At 41.1% G+C, this 14,976-nt stretch overlaps 1 protein-coding gene across 3 annotated transcripts in view; it reads right to left on the bottom strand.

Moving 5' to 3' along the window:
- Nucleotides 1–3,041: 3,041 nt before the first annotated feature.
- Nucleotides 3,042–14,976, bottom strand: part of LOC117521521 (low-density lipoprotein receptor-related protein 8-like) — a 445,771-nt gene continuing 433,836 nt past the window's right edge. For 2 of the 3 annotated variants that reach the window (XM_034182837.1, XM_034182838.1), the window contains exons 17-18: nt 8,115–8,183; nt 3,042–3,963 (exon numbers count right to left, since the gene is read on the bottom strand). In XM_034182837.1, coding sequence (XP_034038728.1) covers nt 3,623–3,963; nt 8,115–8,183 — 410 coding nt within the window. In that variant the 3' untranslated portion in view covers nt 3,042–3,622. The remainder of the gene's footprint in view (nt 3,964–8,114; nt 8,184–14,976) is intronic. The other variant, XM_034182839.1, reaches the window with a different exon arrangement.

Here is a 14,976-nt window from a genome sequence, read left to right as displayed (position 1 = left end):
CTAGGCGCCTTTCAGCTGATCACTGGCCAGCCACTCACTGACAGCTGGGAATGATGGCTCAGTGCACACGATGTGTTAAATTAAAAACACAGAGAACACAGCCAGGACAAGTATATACATAAATACTACAATAACTACATACATAATTATGTAACAAATAGCTAAGTTTAATATCACAGAACACAGAAACAGAGAGTGAAAAAGTGGGCAAACAGCAGCAGCTGCTGAGATCTCTGGACCTGCAAGTCACAGCTGGAAAACACGCACTGTGTTTTGAAAGACATGACATTACAACTGTACACCGTGAGGTGCATGCGTGTGCCTGCTGTCCTCACGTGGAAATACATAAAAACATATATTGCCTATGGGCTGTGCCAGCTGAAAAGGACCATGTATACACTCAGCTGGCAATCTGAATGTCACGTCAACCATGTGAGCTATGGTCCACATGACAAGGTGTCTGTTCTTCGGCGTGCCGCCCACTGGACACGCAGATAAGAGCAGCAGATAAGAGCGCAGATAAACCAGAAGATAAGAGTGCACTGCTTCATTCATGTCATTTCATGATTTGATGTCTATGACCATGAGTCATATACAGAGGAAGAGAAGGATCATACTTGTAATGTCCACTCCATAATAGGATTGAATATTAGAAATTGCAGTGGTTTTCTTTTGTATGGTGTGTGGCTTTTTATTTTCTCGTGCGTGTGCACGAAACAGTCACCGTGGTATCTTGCACACCTGTTCAACTGTGTGTCACTCTCGACAGCAGATGGAATGTTTTGCGGTTCCCCAATTCAGTTTTTGTTCACGGATTTTCGGCCAGTTTCTGCTTCTTTCGCCCAACGTCGTTTTATGTGTGAAGAGGCCATTAAATAAGTCAGGGGATGTACACATGTACATTTCCAACTCACTGAATACATCTTGGATTTCATTTACATCAACTATTAAGAAACACAACATCAGGACTGAACAACCATGATCAGAGAAACATGACCACCAACAACTCGAGCTCCAGCCTTGTTACGTCAGATTGTGTTCTTCCCCGGAAATGTAAGCTAAGGTGTCTGACACAACACTTCCAATTAAAGACAACACTAGACAATTTACAAATACAAGCAAAAACAAAAAAAGCACCTTTATCCTTTATGACTTGTGATTTGTGCCATGCGGATGTTTATTGCCGCCTCGCGTTATTCCACCAACTGCACCGGCAATAAGAGTCAGATCGCTGCTGAACTCTCGGAGTTCAGCAGAGTGCTGTGTATTACTGTGGCCTTCTGGATTGGGTATTTTAAAGTTGAAATTTTGTTGTGATTTCTTTCTGTTTGTATCTCCAAGGCTTCACCTTTGCTGCCATGATTGTTTCGGTTTTGCTAAAGTCTCACCGATCAGTATGGTTGCTGCTTTCAACACGTGGTCGATTAAGTCCAACATGAATCGCTGCCTTAAGGTGTTCTCCTCAGTCACATCGTCAACCACAGACTGAAATTACACTTAACACTCATCTGTTACTAACAAAAACAAAACTACTTCTCTTTTGTGTTTACTGGCAGATTGAAAACCAACTTTAGAGGTGCATACTGCCACCTACTGTGTCAGAGTATGTGGAATAATGCCATTAATTATTTGAAGTCTACACAATACAGAAAGTGATATAACAAAATGAAAAATAAAATGATCAAAATGTACAATAAATATATTAACACTTAGGAAACAGCACAAGTTTGATAGTTTCAGGACAATCATGCAGAAATTTTAAAGACTAAACGAGAGCAGCCTGTGAACGCTGTAGTTTATTTATAGTCCAAAACCACAGCGTTGATGTGTTGATTCCAGTGTGTGTGCTTACATTTTTTTTTTTTTAAAAAAAGGAAAACCACTGACAATTCACCCAGGTGAAAATGCATATCTGTCAATACAATAACAGGTAGTTGCTAGCAGGAGGTGGTAAAATCACAAGTCAGAATTTCAATACATCCACTTGGGAAATGATTCACAATATGAATGCCAGTTTTTGGCATCAAAATTAATCCTATATCTTGAAAATAACCCCCCACCCTATGTATGTAACAAAGTATGGTCTATTTTCAATTATCTGGCTATTCCGCCATGTGTAAAGTTTGTCCATGCTCTTCAAAAACTTTATAAACACAATTCTTTCACAAAGGTTTTATTTCAGTAACACTGTGTGAATAACAGAACTTAGGAGGAGGCCATGCTCTTCAAAAACTTTAAAAACATAAACCATTGTCACAGGTTTTATCAAATTCTTTAGCCTGAGATCTTGTTTTTGGGTTGGCCATGACACTTGATTTACTACAACTTGCCATGCTGTGACTTGAAATTACATGTGTATTACATGATCACTGTAATAATATCAGTACTTATGTAGCTTTTGTGACTTCTCTAAAACAAGTACTACCAAGTCAGGAGCATTATATATCATAAACTTGAATGTTGTGTTCAGTGCAGGGTTCATCAAAACTAATCATGAAGTCAAAACAATTACATTCTAATATTTCGAAAGATGTTAAAATTACAGTATATATTGCAGTTTTCTTTTTTGCATGGGGTGGGGTTTTTTTGTCATGGTAGACACCCACTTCCTATATGAAATATCTCTCAAATTACACAATGCACAATCTCTGAAGTGGATGTAAGCATATTTAAAAAAATATATATTTTCTACCATTACCACCTCCTGCTATAGTTGCATTAAAAAAGTAATGAAAATGTAAAACCACAAAAATACAAACATAATCGACAACAAGTAACCATTTAATTTGATAATGTGGCTGCTGAAAATTCACACAGCACACAGAAATTCTTTGCCCAGAGGACTATAAACGGCTTCATCTCTTCAGTGCACTGCAAATAACACAAGAAAACGAGTATACTAGCACAAGAGTAAAATCATGAATAAAGCAAATAAACTCACCAGGTAGAGACAGAGTGGAGCTCTGTGACGTGCTGAATGATCCCTCAGTTAATGTCCACCAGGCAGAATCATGTTTCTGTGTTTGGGTGCATTGTGTAAATTTGCAGCAGCCACATTATAAAATTTAATTGTTGCATGTGCTGCAGCTTCTGGATCCACGTGCTTCTAACTTTAATAACATTTATGAGTGATTTTGATAGAATCTGTCCAGATTGTTCTGTCACTGCCTGCTGGGCTGCACGAGTTTCACACCACCTCCGTCTCCAACAGTATCCCCGGAGCTCCACGGCTCACCGGGAACAACACAGAGCCCCACAGTTATACATAAAGAATGAAATGCGATGTTTTACAATCCCTGCCACTTATCACTCACTGAAAACAAACAAACAAACAAAAAACACACTCAGAAGAAGAACCAGCCTGACTCAACAATCCAATACTGGTTGGTGTTGCGTACCACGTTAGACACAAATCACTCAGCATTCACCAACGACAACACGAATGCTGCTCCTGCACAGTATGCAACACATTTCTGAAGCATCACCTTTGTCTAAGTACTCCAGCTGTAACTGTACACACAATATGGCTGTGAAGAGTTGCATGTTTCATCATCCTTCAGCAAATACAAAGTCACCCGTAACCTCGCTGTGTGTGCCTGAGCCGCCGCTGAGCCCTTGTGGTTCACTTTGCGGCTGTGAGCATGGGCTGCTCCGTGTACCAGTGCGTTCCTGGGTCTGGCATGCTGCCTCCTAGCGGTAGTGCTATGAACTGCGGGCACGTGCCACCTCCCGCTCCCACAACTCCGACACTTACACCCTGCGGATAGGGGTGATGGTGGGCGTGGTGTCCGATGGCGTCAGTCCGTCCGATGTGGATCTCATCCTCCTCACCCTCGCCGGTGGTCTTGCGGTAAACTGGGTTGTCAAAGTTCATGCTCTTGGTGGAGTTGCGCCTCCAGTTACGCCAGACCAGGTAGACGCCGGCGCACACCAGGCCGAAGACCACTGTGGCAACGACAGGAACTGCATGCGTTTAACACACAGCGGCAGGGACACGGAAGAGGAGGGGGAGTGTTAATGAGGCATAACGAGTTCATGGCATGAAATGATAGAATGATAGAAATGACACGCACAGAGAGGAAAACAACAGGCATGCAGGGGACAGAGAAGGCAGGGGGCTGGGAAGGACCCATGAAAAGGTTCGGCTGAACATCAGGTCAAACACAGGCAGTTAAAACACGTGTGCGAAGCAGCGCCGTGATTTGGACCTATCCTGGGGGAGGGGCAATCTGATCTATGAGATCACATCACATTCGCCCGGTCACTCGTCCTCAGAAAATTGGTCCTTGAATAAGCAGCGTAATTTAATAATGTTTTATTAAATCACACCACACCAATAAAGCCTTCACACTGTTGCCTTTTTTCCTCTCCGTGGTGTACGGCCTTTTCCCCTTATTGAGTACAAAATCAGCACACTCCTTTTCAACTAATTGGCTGAGTCATGAGATACACGCTCCTTTGAGATAATGTGGCTGTGAAAGTGAAAGGCCATCGGGTGGAAACTACAACCCCAATTCTAATGAAGTTGGGACGTTGTGTAAAATGTAAATAAAAACAGAATACAATGATGGATGGATGGATGGATGCCTGCAACACGTTTCAAAAAAGCTGCGACAGTGGTATGTTTACCACTGTGTTACATCACCTTTCCTTCTAACAACACTCAATAAGCGTTTGGGAACTGAGGACACTAATTGTTGAAGCTTTGTAGGTGGAATTCTTCCCCATTCATGCTTGATGTATGACTTCAGTTGTTCAACAGTCCGGGGTCTCCGTTGTAGCATTTTGCGCTTCATAATGCGCCACACATTTTCAATGGGCGACAGGTCTGGACTGCAGGCAGGCCTGTCTAGTACCCGTACTCTTTTACTATGAAGCCACGCTGTTGTAACACGTGCAGAATGTGGCTTGGCATTGTCTTGCTGAAATAACCAGGGACATCCCTGAAAAAGACATTACTTGGATGGCAGCATGTGTTGCTCCAAAATCTGGATGTGCCTTTCAGCATTGATGGTGCCATCACAGATGTGTAAGTTGCCCAAGCCATGGGCACTAACACACCCCCATACCATCACAGATGCTGGCTTTTGAACTTTACGGTGGTAACAATCTGGATGGTATTTTTCTTTTGTCCGGAGGACACAACGTCCATGATTTCCAAAAACAATTTGAAATGTGGACTCATCAGACCACAGCACACTTTTCCACTTTGCATCTGTCCATTTCAAATGAGCTCAGGCCCAGAGAAGGCGGCGGTATTTCTGGATGTTGTTGATGTATAGCTTTCGCTTTGCATGGTAGAGTTTTAACTTGCACTTGTCGATGTAGCAACGAACTGTGTTAACTGCCAATGGTTTTCTGAAGTGTTCCTGAGCCTACGCAGTAAGATCCTTTACACAATGATGTTGGTTTTTAATGCAGTGCCGCCTGAGGGATGGAAGGTCACGGGCATTCAGTGTCACTTTTTGGCGTTGCTGCTTATGTGTAGAAAGTTCTCCAGATTCTCTGAAACTTCTGATTATATTATGGACTATAGATGATGGAATCCCTAAATTCCTTGCAATTGAACGTTGAGAAACATTGTTCTTCAACTGTTGGACTATTTTTTTTCACACAGTTGTTCACAAAGTGGTGATCCTCACCCCATCTTTGTTTGTGAATGGCTGAGCCTTTTGGGGATGCTCTTTTTATATCCAGCCATGAGACTCACCTGTTTCCAATTAATGGCCCAGTCACATGGCACTTAATGAAGAGCAACGAAGCCCCAACAAAACAATAAATCTGGACTTTCATTGGCATTATTTAACCTTTGCTCAGCTTCGTTCCTGCAGCTGGCACTTCGTCAGGATTTTTAAACTGAAAAATTTTTAAATTGAAAAATTTGATTGAAGGGCAACAAAAAACACAATTTGTCCGTGTTTTGTTTTGCTGTCGTTCCTGACATTTTTTTTTTTATCATTTGCTTAGTTTTTGTAACATTAGTGTTTTGTTTGACTTCGTTCGACCAGCTGAATATTTTCACACAGTGCAGAAGCTGGTTTGTGAGCGCTGCAAACTCAGCCTGCTTGCTTGGATTTTTTTTTATCTGGGTGGGGGGTCAGCTTCAGTGGGCTCAGGCACCTCATATAGGGATGGATTAATCTTTTGTGTGGATACAGTTAATTATTTTGCCACAAGCAACTGATGAAACAACAACAAAAAAAAGTTGTGTAATTTCCGATGGTACTTGAACGCAGCAGCAGCAGCAGCAGCAGCAGCTCCTACGTGTGCATATTATTTTTTATTAAATATAACAATATGAGTGTAGGAATGACAATCCAGCCCTTCTATACATGTGGCAACAGGTAGATAATTCAAATGATTATATAAAGAGCTGTTTTGGAAGGCAGAATTCACGTTGTGGATCAGCTGCAGCTGGTGAAATAACCGCACATGTGAGTCAATGCTCGTTCACACGGACTGATCAATTTACTGCTCTGATATATTCAGTCATTTTTACACTTATATTTATTCCCAATTTTGACAGTTTTCTGTCAAAATATATATATATATATATATATATATATATATATATATATATATATATATATATATATATATATATATATATATATATATATATATAGCTTAGTAACGTGATACAGCAGTGACCACGGAACACCAGAGGGTTTTTTTTTTTATTGGAGCAAGACGAAGCGTGCAGCACGTCATCAGACAGTGAGGATTCTGATGATGAAGGAGATGATCCCTCTTTTGTTCTGGACGAGGAACCAGAGCAGGTGGTCTCACCGACATGCACACAGATCTCCACAGCTTCTGTTTGCAGTTTCTCCAGGATGAGGAGGAGGATGAGGATGAGATTTATTGTCATTGTCATTACAAGTGCAACAACAGCAAGATTCCATCTACACTCAAATTGCCACAGACAAGATACAGCAATTAATCCACAATTATTACTTGTTTACTGTAATAATGGCACACATCAGAATTAAGACAACACATATACATTTGACACTGTTTATGTGCACTAAACTTGAAACAGTCCTTTTTCTGAACTGAAGCGATGTGAGTGTGTGGTAGCAGCATGTAGTCACACCGCCGCCGCCAGCTTGGGGGAACGGGAGCGTGAGCAGGGGCCGTGATGGGGTGGTGGATGCGGACAGGACGGGGGTTGGGAGGAGGTGGAGCATGCTTTCAGTCTCTGTCCATGTGTGAGTCAGTTTCTGTCCACTATGAGCACCGTCCCATTGCTGAGTCCTGGAATGCAGAAATGCAGACACACACTGCTCCAGCTTTGGCTCCAGGTACGTTACATTTAAAGCGTTGAGATCGTTAGCTTCAGTTTTGTTTAGTTCCTCTTTCATCCATTTTGCGCTCTTGCTTCGCAGGCTATTTGGTGATAAAGCTCTTTCGTCCACCTTTTCTCAACAAACTGTCACTGTTTTTACTTTTTCCCTTCGTTCAGGAATCGTCTTTACTTTTTCCCTTCGTTCAGGAATCGTCGCGTGCCGTGTGACTGGGCCATAACCTGTTCACCTGTGGAATGTTCCAAACAGGTGTTCTTTGAGCATTCATCAACTTTCCCAGTGTTCTGCTGCCACTGTCCCAGCTTTTTTGAAATGTGTTGCAGGCATCCATTTCAAAATGACCGAATATTTGCACAAAAAACAAAAAGTTTATCAATTTGAACATTAAAGTTCATGTGTTTGTGGTGTATTCAATTGAATATAGGTTGAAGAGGATTTGCAACTCACTGTATTCTGTTTTTATTTACATTTTACACAACGTCCCAACTTCATTGGAATTGGGGTTGTACTAAGGCACCATGGGATTTTACACAACGCTGAATGAGTAGCAAGACTCAGTGTTCTCTGACTACAGCAGAACCCGACACAACAACACGGTGTGATGTGAATAATGCAGTTTAGCAGCAATGTGACACACAAACACACACACACACACACACACACAAAAAATGACTCCTGAGAAAGTGGCGTGAGGAAGACCTCTGGCCAGGCCTCTCAGTCTGAATGGATTGAAAGTGAGCACTGAGTGTTGCAGACTGCAGGAGCGTGCACGCACAGGTGCACAGGAAGTAGCTTGAGGTGACTCACCGATGGGGATGACCACTCCTAAAACTGCCACTGTCAGGTTCTCACCCAGGAGGAAATGCTCGCTTCCAGCTGGACAAAGACAGAAAGGATGAGCATGAGCATTAAGAGATTTTTCTGAAGTGAGATAAGCAGAAGAGGCAGTGCTGGTGGGAAAGGCAGGCAGATAAAACAGGGAGCAGGCGATCATGCGTGCAGAGGACTGAACATTTTACAAAGAGCTCCAGGCAGTGAAAAAAGATAATAGAGAAAGAAAACTCAAGAGCTTTTTGGGATTTGTCAAATGCGGCCCATCTCTGACGCTCTCGTACAGACGACGTGACCTTGACACAGCCCCGACCCACACGGCATGCATCCAAATACTACATCATTATAATGTCACCTCGCAGCTCAATCAAACGCATTCACATCCTGCATACTTTGCAACAATTTATGCGCACTTTGTCATGAGCACGCAGTCCAGCGTATAAAGGGAAAAGTGATGTGGAAGCATCCATTCGTGCAGCTGAAATTGATCATGTGTGGCTCTTTACGTGTGCAGATAGAGTATCTCATGTTAGGGTGAGGTTACCAGCGGGGACATTATGGATGTGAGGATGTAAGCAGACGTTTTGGAGATTCAAGTGAAAATGCTCAACTGTGTTAAATTTCTCTCAGTTCAGTCTAGATTCGGACATCACACAGAAAAACAATTGTCGAGTGATACACATTTTCCAATGGTTTATCCTGATATTTAGAGAGCAGAGTGGCTGATGGCCCACACAGAATTTCAGTATTATGTTGTTGTTAGCAACATCGCCTCATGTATGGATGTTTGTTAGCAATATATCTTAAGAACGGCTACTCAGATTTTGATCAAATTTTGCAGCTACACTTGTGCTATAGATGGGAAGAAGTGATCTGAAGTTCAGGAGTCAAGGTTAAATTTCTGGCCATGTGGCCATGTAGGAAAATGGATACTGTAATTTCAAGAAAATGAGTTCAGATATTTTATTGTTATTGACAATTTACATTCAAAGCCCAGCCAACATTTTATCTACATGTTTGAGACCTTGAAATGTGGTTGCAGCATCTATGTGCTCTTAGAACACTTTTGATAAAGGGCCCTTTTTTAAAGGAGAATATTAAACAGGGCATTTCCCAGCACATGTTGCTAGTTAAGCAACAGAAAATATCAGCACAAACTCAGTGCTGTGCTTAAAAATACTGGATTTACTCTGTTATTCTTGGGTTTATTGGATTCTGAATATGACATCAACCAATCAAGAGTGGCCACCTGTCCTTTTTAAACTAGAGTACATCAGGAATGCAAGACTGTGATGTCAAGGAAGAAGATACAAGTGAAAGGATTACTGACTCAAGAAAGGATTAATAAAATCCAAGCTGTCAGAGAGTGAAGCCTGTAGTAAGATTTTACTATGTGTTTAAAAACAAAACTAAAAACTTGCTAAGTCATAAAACTTAATCTGTTTGAGTGTGGGTGGAGCGTCTCCCCAAGAGGGAAGCTGTGGGCCTTTACACATAGCAGCTGAAAATTTGTTGATTATTTTCTCAATAACAAGATTTAATGTTACTTAATGTTATGTGTTGGACTATCCATCAAACCATTTCACGCAGTCCACGTTCACACAAAGAACCCTTTGTAGATCATCCACCTGATCAGTGTTGCCACAGTTACTTTGAAAAGGTACTTTATTTAATGGTAAATGGACTGCATTTATATAGCGCTTTTCCATCTGCATGAGACGCTCAAAGCGCTTTACAATAATGCCTCACATTCACCCTGATGTGAGGGTGCTGCCATACAAGGTACTCACTACACACCGGGAGCAACTAGGGGATTAAGGGTCTTGCCCAGGGCCCTTAGTGATTTTCCGGTCAGGCTGGGATTTGAACCGAGGATCCTCTGGTCTCAAACCCAACGCTTAACCACTAGACCATCACCTCCCCTATTTTTAAGATTGAGTACTCAGAAAAGTAACTGAGTTACTTTGCTGATTAGTTACTTTGCTGATTACTCAGTCTTAAGAGTAACCAAGTTAGATTACTAATTACCTTATTAGTTACATTACCTGTTAGTTACAAGTTGTCGGCAGCTGCTAATAAAGTAACTGCATAAAGCTGCTAATGAAGTAACTGTATAAAGTAACAAAAAAGTAACTAATAAAGTAACTGTGGCAACACTAAATTCATAAATACAAATATAAAGATATAAAAATAAAATTTCAGAAGTTAAAACGCTTGTTAAAGCAAACATACAATATCAATACAGCACACAATAAATAATAGAAAATTTAAGTTCTTTTATTCTTTACCTACAGCGGCCATAATACACCATCATTGTAATATTACACCACTGCAGGTGACTGCTGATGATCTGAAGATACGAACAAGGCAGTTCTGTGTCGTTATTCTCAGAACGCAGTCAGTGCACGATAAAATGACACTGCCCCTGGTGTACATTATTAATTGTTAGCTACTCGCACACAGACAGCGTGTTTGTGGTATGTAGAGTTGCATGTAGCACTTGCCACCCAACTTGCCACTGTTTGCCACAAACGTGTAACAACACACCACACATTTGCCAGCACTTGCCAGTGTGTGGAGTGTGCTTTGGTTATGTTCAAAGCACTCTCTGCTCAACTTCACTCATCGCATGGCCATCCTTTACATGCCATTAACATGCCACGCAGACGCAGTTTGTGTGACAGGATGGAAAACACCAGGATGTCCAGAATCTCTAACTCCATGGAAAAAACAGACATAGTAGATAAAACATTGGACAGGAAGCATTAGACAAAGTGCTACATTAAACGCCATTGAACCCCAAACACATGCAGAAGCCGCATGACATGAATACATAGTCGTCAAACAATGTGGACATGTCAGCAGTCATCAGTATTGGTGGCAAGGGCCAGCGAGTATGGAACATCAGCGGTTGGCACTAAAACACCACGGACACACATTCCGTATGAGAGGGGTTATACCTGTGCTGGGCGGTGTAACATAAGACCAAAGATGTCTCTTTACTTCTGTGATAGCAGTTTTTGTATTTTGTGTCTGCATATGATTATTTACAACAATTTAACAACAGCGACAAATGAGACAAAAATTGCTGAACTTAAGTGAACAATCTGCACTGTCGACAGTAGGGTGTCAAAATCCAACCCCTGTCCATGTCATGACACCTGGGGAGCACAAGTAGAGGACTGAAATTCAGTGGGGACCTTGTGTGACCACTGTGGAAACAGTGGAGGCCCAACAGGAACCTTCATCATGAGATGGCTAACAGGGCTCTGGTGAAACAAGAAGTCCTCAACGGTGCATCAGGCTCACAAGATGATGGCTTATAACCCAATAGGTGTGAAGGCCGATGAAGGCCGCAGCCTGTCCTCAGACCCCGATTGGCTTGGAGTTCCCAATCACTGGATCAGGCTATGGATCTGTCAAGGACCGTGTGTTGGTCGGTAACAAAACAACCATGTGTAGATCAACTCTGGATGTAGATTTTCTGTGCTTTCCATCCTGTCTGGAAATTGTTCAAGAGCTGATCTTCCTCACCACTAAGGGACTGTTATGACTGTCTGCAGTGCACTTATTTGAAACAAACACATATCAACTCAATACATGTCCACATATAATTAAATAATTACAGTTTTTGCCAATTGCTTACACACATTTTGCAAAATGTGGCTCGCTGTGTCAAAACTCTACACACAAGCAAGATAAGACACATTTGTTGTAAAACACCTCACAGCTCTGTCAAAATTAAAACCTACAATCAAAACCTAACAATCTCTTCTAAAAATGTCATTCTAGCAACAAAATGATACACACATGTACCATTATGAAACACTTTCAAATCAATGGCAACACAATGATGTGTTTTACACAAAACACTGAAGTCAGTATATTTTTATTTACTTTTTCTCAAGCAAGAGCTGAAAGTTACAGTATTTAGCAATAAAAGTGATATTTCCCTGTTTTTACTTTTTTTTTTTTTTTTTTTTACAAAGAAATAGAAATTTCTTACAAATACCTAAAGAAAGATAGCGTACTGTACAATTCACATTCAAAACACAAAACAAAACAATGAAAACAAGTGTTTACAGTACTGTAGTTTACATACAAGGGGATATCAAAAACTTTTAAGCCTCAAACAGAAAGAGCAAGATATCTGGATTCATAATGTTTTATTTTTCAATATAGTCCCCTTCCAACTCTATATGCATGTTCCATCTAGTTTGCCAGTCATTGATACAGAGTCCACACTCTAAAAATGAACCGCTGCCTCAATGAGAAAAAGTGATGTAACAATTTGCAAAGATTTTCTTAAGTTATTTTACTGTAACTTCACTACATAAAGTTATTTCATCATATGTAACTAGAGAAGGCTTGTGGCATTATGAAATAACTAAAATGAAATAACAAAAGTAAAAATATATACAAATTGTTACATCAGTTTTTTCTCGTTGAGAGAGCACCTTTCTTAGAGTGCAGCTTCCCTCAGTGTGAGGCCATAATTGATCACCAAAGTTGCTTGCATTTCATCTGATAAGTTTCACCTCCTTGCGCTTCTTTGTCTTTGTCCTTGTCCAGGTATCTCTCTGTGTTCCTTGTCCTCTTCCTCTTTTCTGGGTCTTATCACTTCCATGATTGCAGATTTGACTAAATGTCTTACCTGAGCTCTATTTCTAGTGCCAAATGTCAGACTGACTGGTCATAAGTTTTATGTGTGTGTTTTCAAATGTGTGCATAAGTATTTCCAATTACCAGATGTGTTCTGCATTTTTTATTATTTTTTTTTTAAATTGCTAAAACACAAAACCCAATTCTCTAAACCAAATGACCAGTTCTCTAAACACATTTAATAAAACTTGCCCCCATTTGCCATAACCATAAACACATGTCATATGAAGACATAATTCACAAAATGCAGTCCTCCTTTTCTCATAAATCTAAACACATTCTGCCTTGCTAAAACAAGTTGCATAAAACTCTGCTCAGATTCTCAATTTAAAGCTCAAGTGATGCAAAATGCTTGCCACAGTCAGCAAAACCTGAACAGAATATACACACCTGGCTTCATTCATTAAACATAACGACTCAGAATTGAAGACACTTGTTGCACATGATGTGACCACACCTATAGAAGCCAGTTCAGAGTGCACAGTTTGGTGAAGGTTCCAAACGTGTACAGTACCACAATGGACAGAGGCAGAATCAGAGGAAGAGGAGTTAGAGTCAGAGGAGGGAGAGGAGCAGGCCAAGGAGGGAGAGGAGCAGGCCAAGGAGGGGAGAGAAAGGCAAACTCGCACCATCATGCCTGCGACGTAGATGAGGTCCTGTGGCCTGACCTAGCTCAACGACGTGATGCCGCACAATGATGTGTGTGTGTGTGTGTGTGTGTGTGTGTGTGTGGTGTCGTTCAATAAATGAAAAAAACATCACACCCTGAACATTGTGTCTTCATTGAGTATTGTGTGTAATGGATCCTCTGTAGTGTTTGCATTGAGTTGTGATACAGTACAGTAGTGTATATACTGTATTCTCTGTAGATTTACATACTGTTCATATGAAACACACAAATCTATGAATGCTACATATTCTACAGTAATATATTTTGAGAACAGATACTGTTCAGATACAGATACTATGCTTTGGCAGTTGCGAACAAATGTAAAAAGGACATTCTCACACACTGAACATTGTGTTTTCAGTTGTTTTGTTGTAGTGTGTAATGATGCATATAGTGTTTACATTCTTGCAGGCTTTGAGCAGCTGTTTTGGTGTGACAGTTTGTTTTGAAAAGAGAAGGTGTGGTTTTGTGTATGTAGCTTAAGAAAAGTGTGTTGTGTTTAGCGTTTTGAGAAAATGGGGGAGAGTTTTGTGAAATGTGTTTTAGCAATTTAAAAAAACTGTAAAAGTGTTTTCCCTCTTTGAGTTCAGTGTCTACTGTAGGAAACTGTGTGTAATGTTCTGCAACAACTGTGTTGAAGACTTGTACGCAAAGTGCAAAGCAGAAAATGTGTTTAAGGTATGGTCACATTGTGTTTTAGCAACTGTTACAAGAAGTTTTGGATTTGAAGTTTTAGTCTAAGCATTCACTTTTTGGGTGTAAGCAGTTGTCAAAAACTGTAAACTTTTGGGGAAAAACACCTGTGAATGAAAATTACAAATAAATCATTTCAGACATTTAACAGCATTTACTAACAGACAGAAGCATCTTCCAGTTTCTTTTCATTCATCCATTCATTTTTTTTACCCAGGTCTGGGTCGTGGTAGCAACAGATAAGCAGCTCATTCCACACTTCTCTCTCCTTGGCCAAATTCATTAACTCTTGCATGTTCAGGGTCTTCCCCGGGGCCTCCTCCCAGTTGGACGTGCCCTCAAAGACCTCCCCAGGGAGATGATCAGAACATATCCTCACCAGATGCCCAATCCACCTCAGTTGGCTCCTTTGGATGCAAAGGACCAGTGTCTCCATTCCGAGCCCCCCTCTGAGATTTGAGCTTCTCACCATGTCCCTGGGTGTAAGCCCTGATACACTCCAGAAGAAGCTCATCTTTGCCACTCGTTCTTTTGTTCACCACACAAACTCATGACAACAGGTGAGGATGGGAATGTAAAATCCACTGGTAAATCGAGAGCCTCGCCTTCGGGGCTCAGCTCTTTCTTCACCATGATGGTCCTGTACAGTGTCCACAGGACCTCAGACGCAGCACCAATCCATCTGTCAATCACACACGCCACCATATCCACACTCATAAACAAGACCCCGTCCTTGGACACAGAGCCACGCAGACTCCTTGATTCTGAGAGATAATAAAAGTGTGCAAACTTCCATGAATTAAAAGAAAAACA

The sequence above is a fragment of the Thalassophryne amazonica genome, chromosome 12 (genome assembly GCF_902500255.1).
Source record: "Thalassophryne amazonica chromosome 12, fThaAma1.1, whole genome shotgun sequence".
Classification (NCBI taxonomy): domain Eukaryota; kingdom Metazoa; phylum Chordata; class Actinopteri; order Batrachoidiformes; family Batrachoididae; genus Thalassophryne; species Thalassophryne amazonica.
Note: the sequence above shows the minus strand (reverse complement) of the source record. Positions and strands in the feature narration are given on the sequence as shown.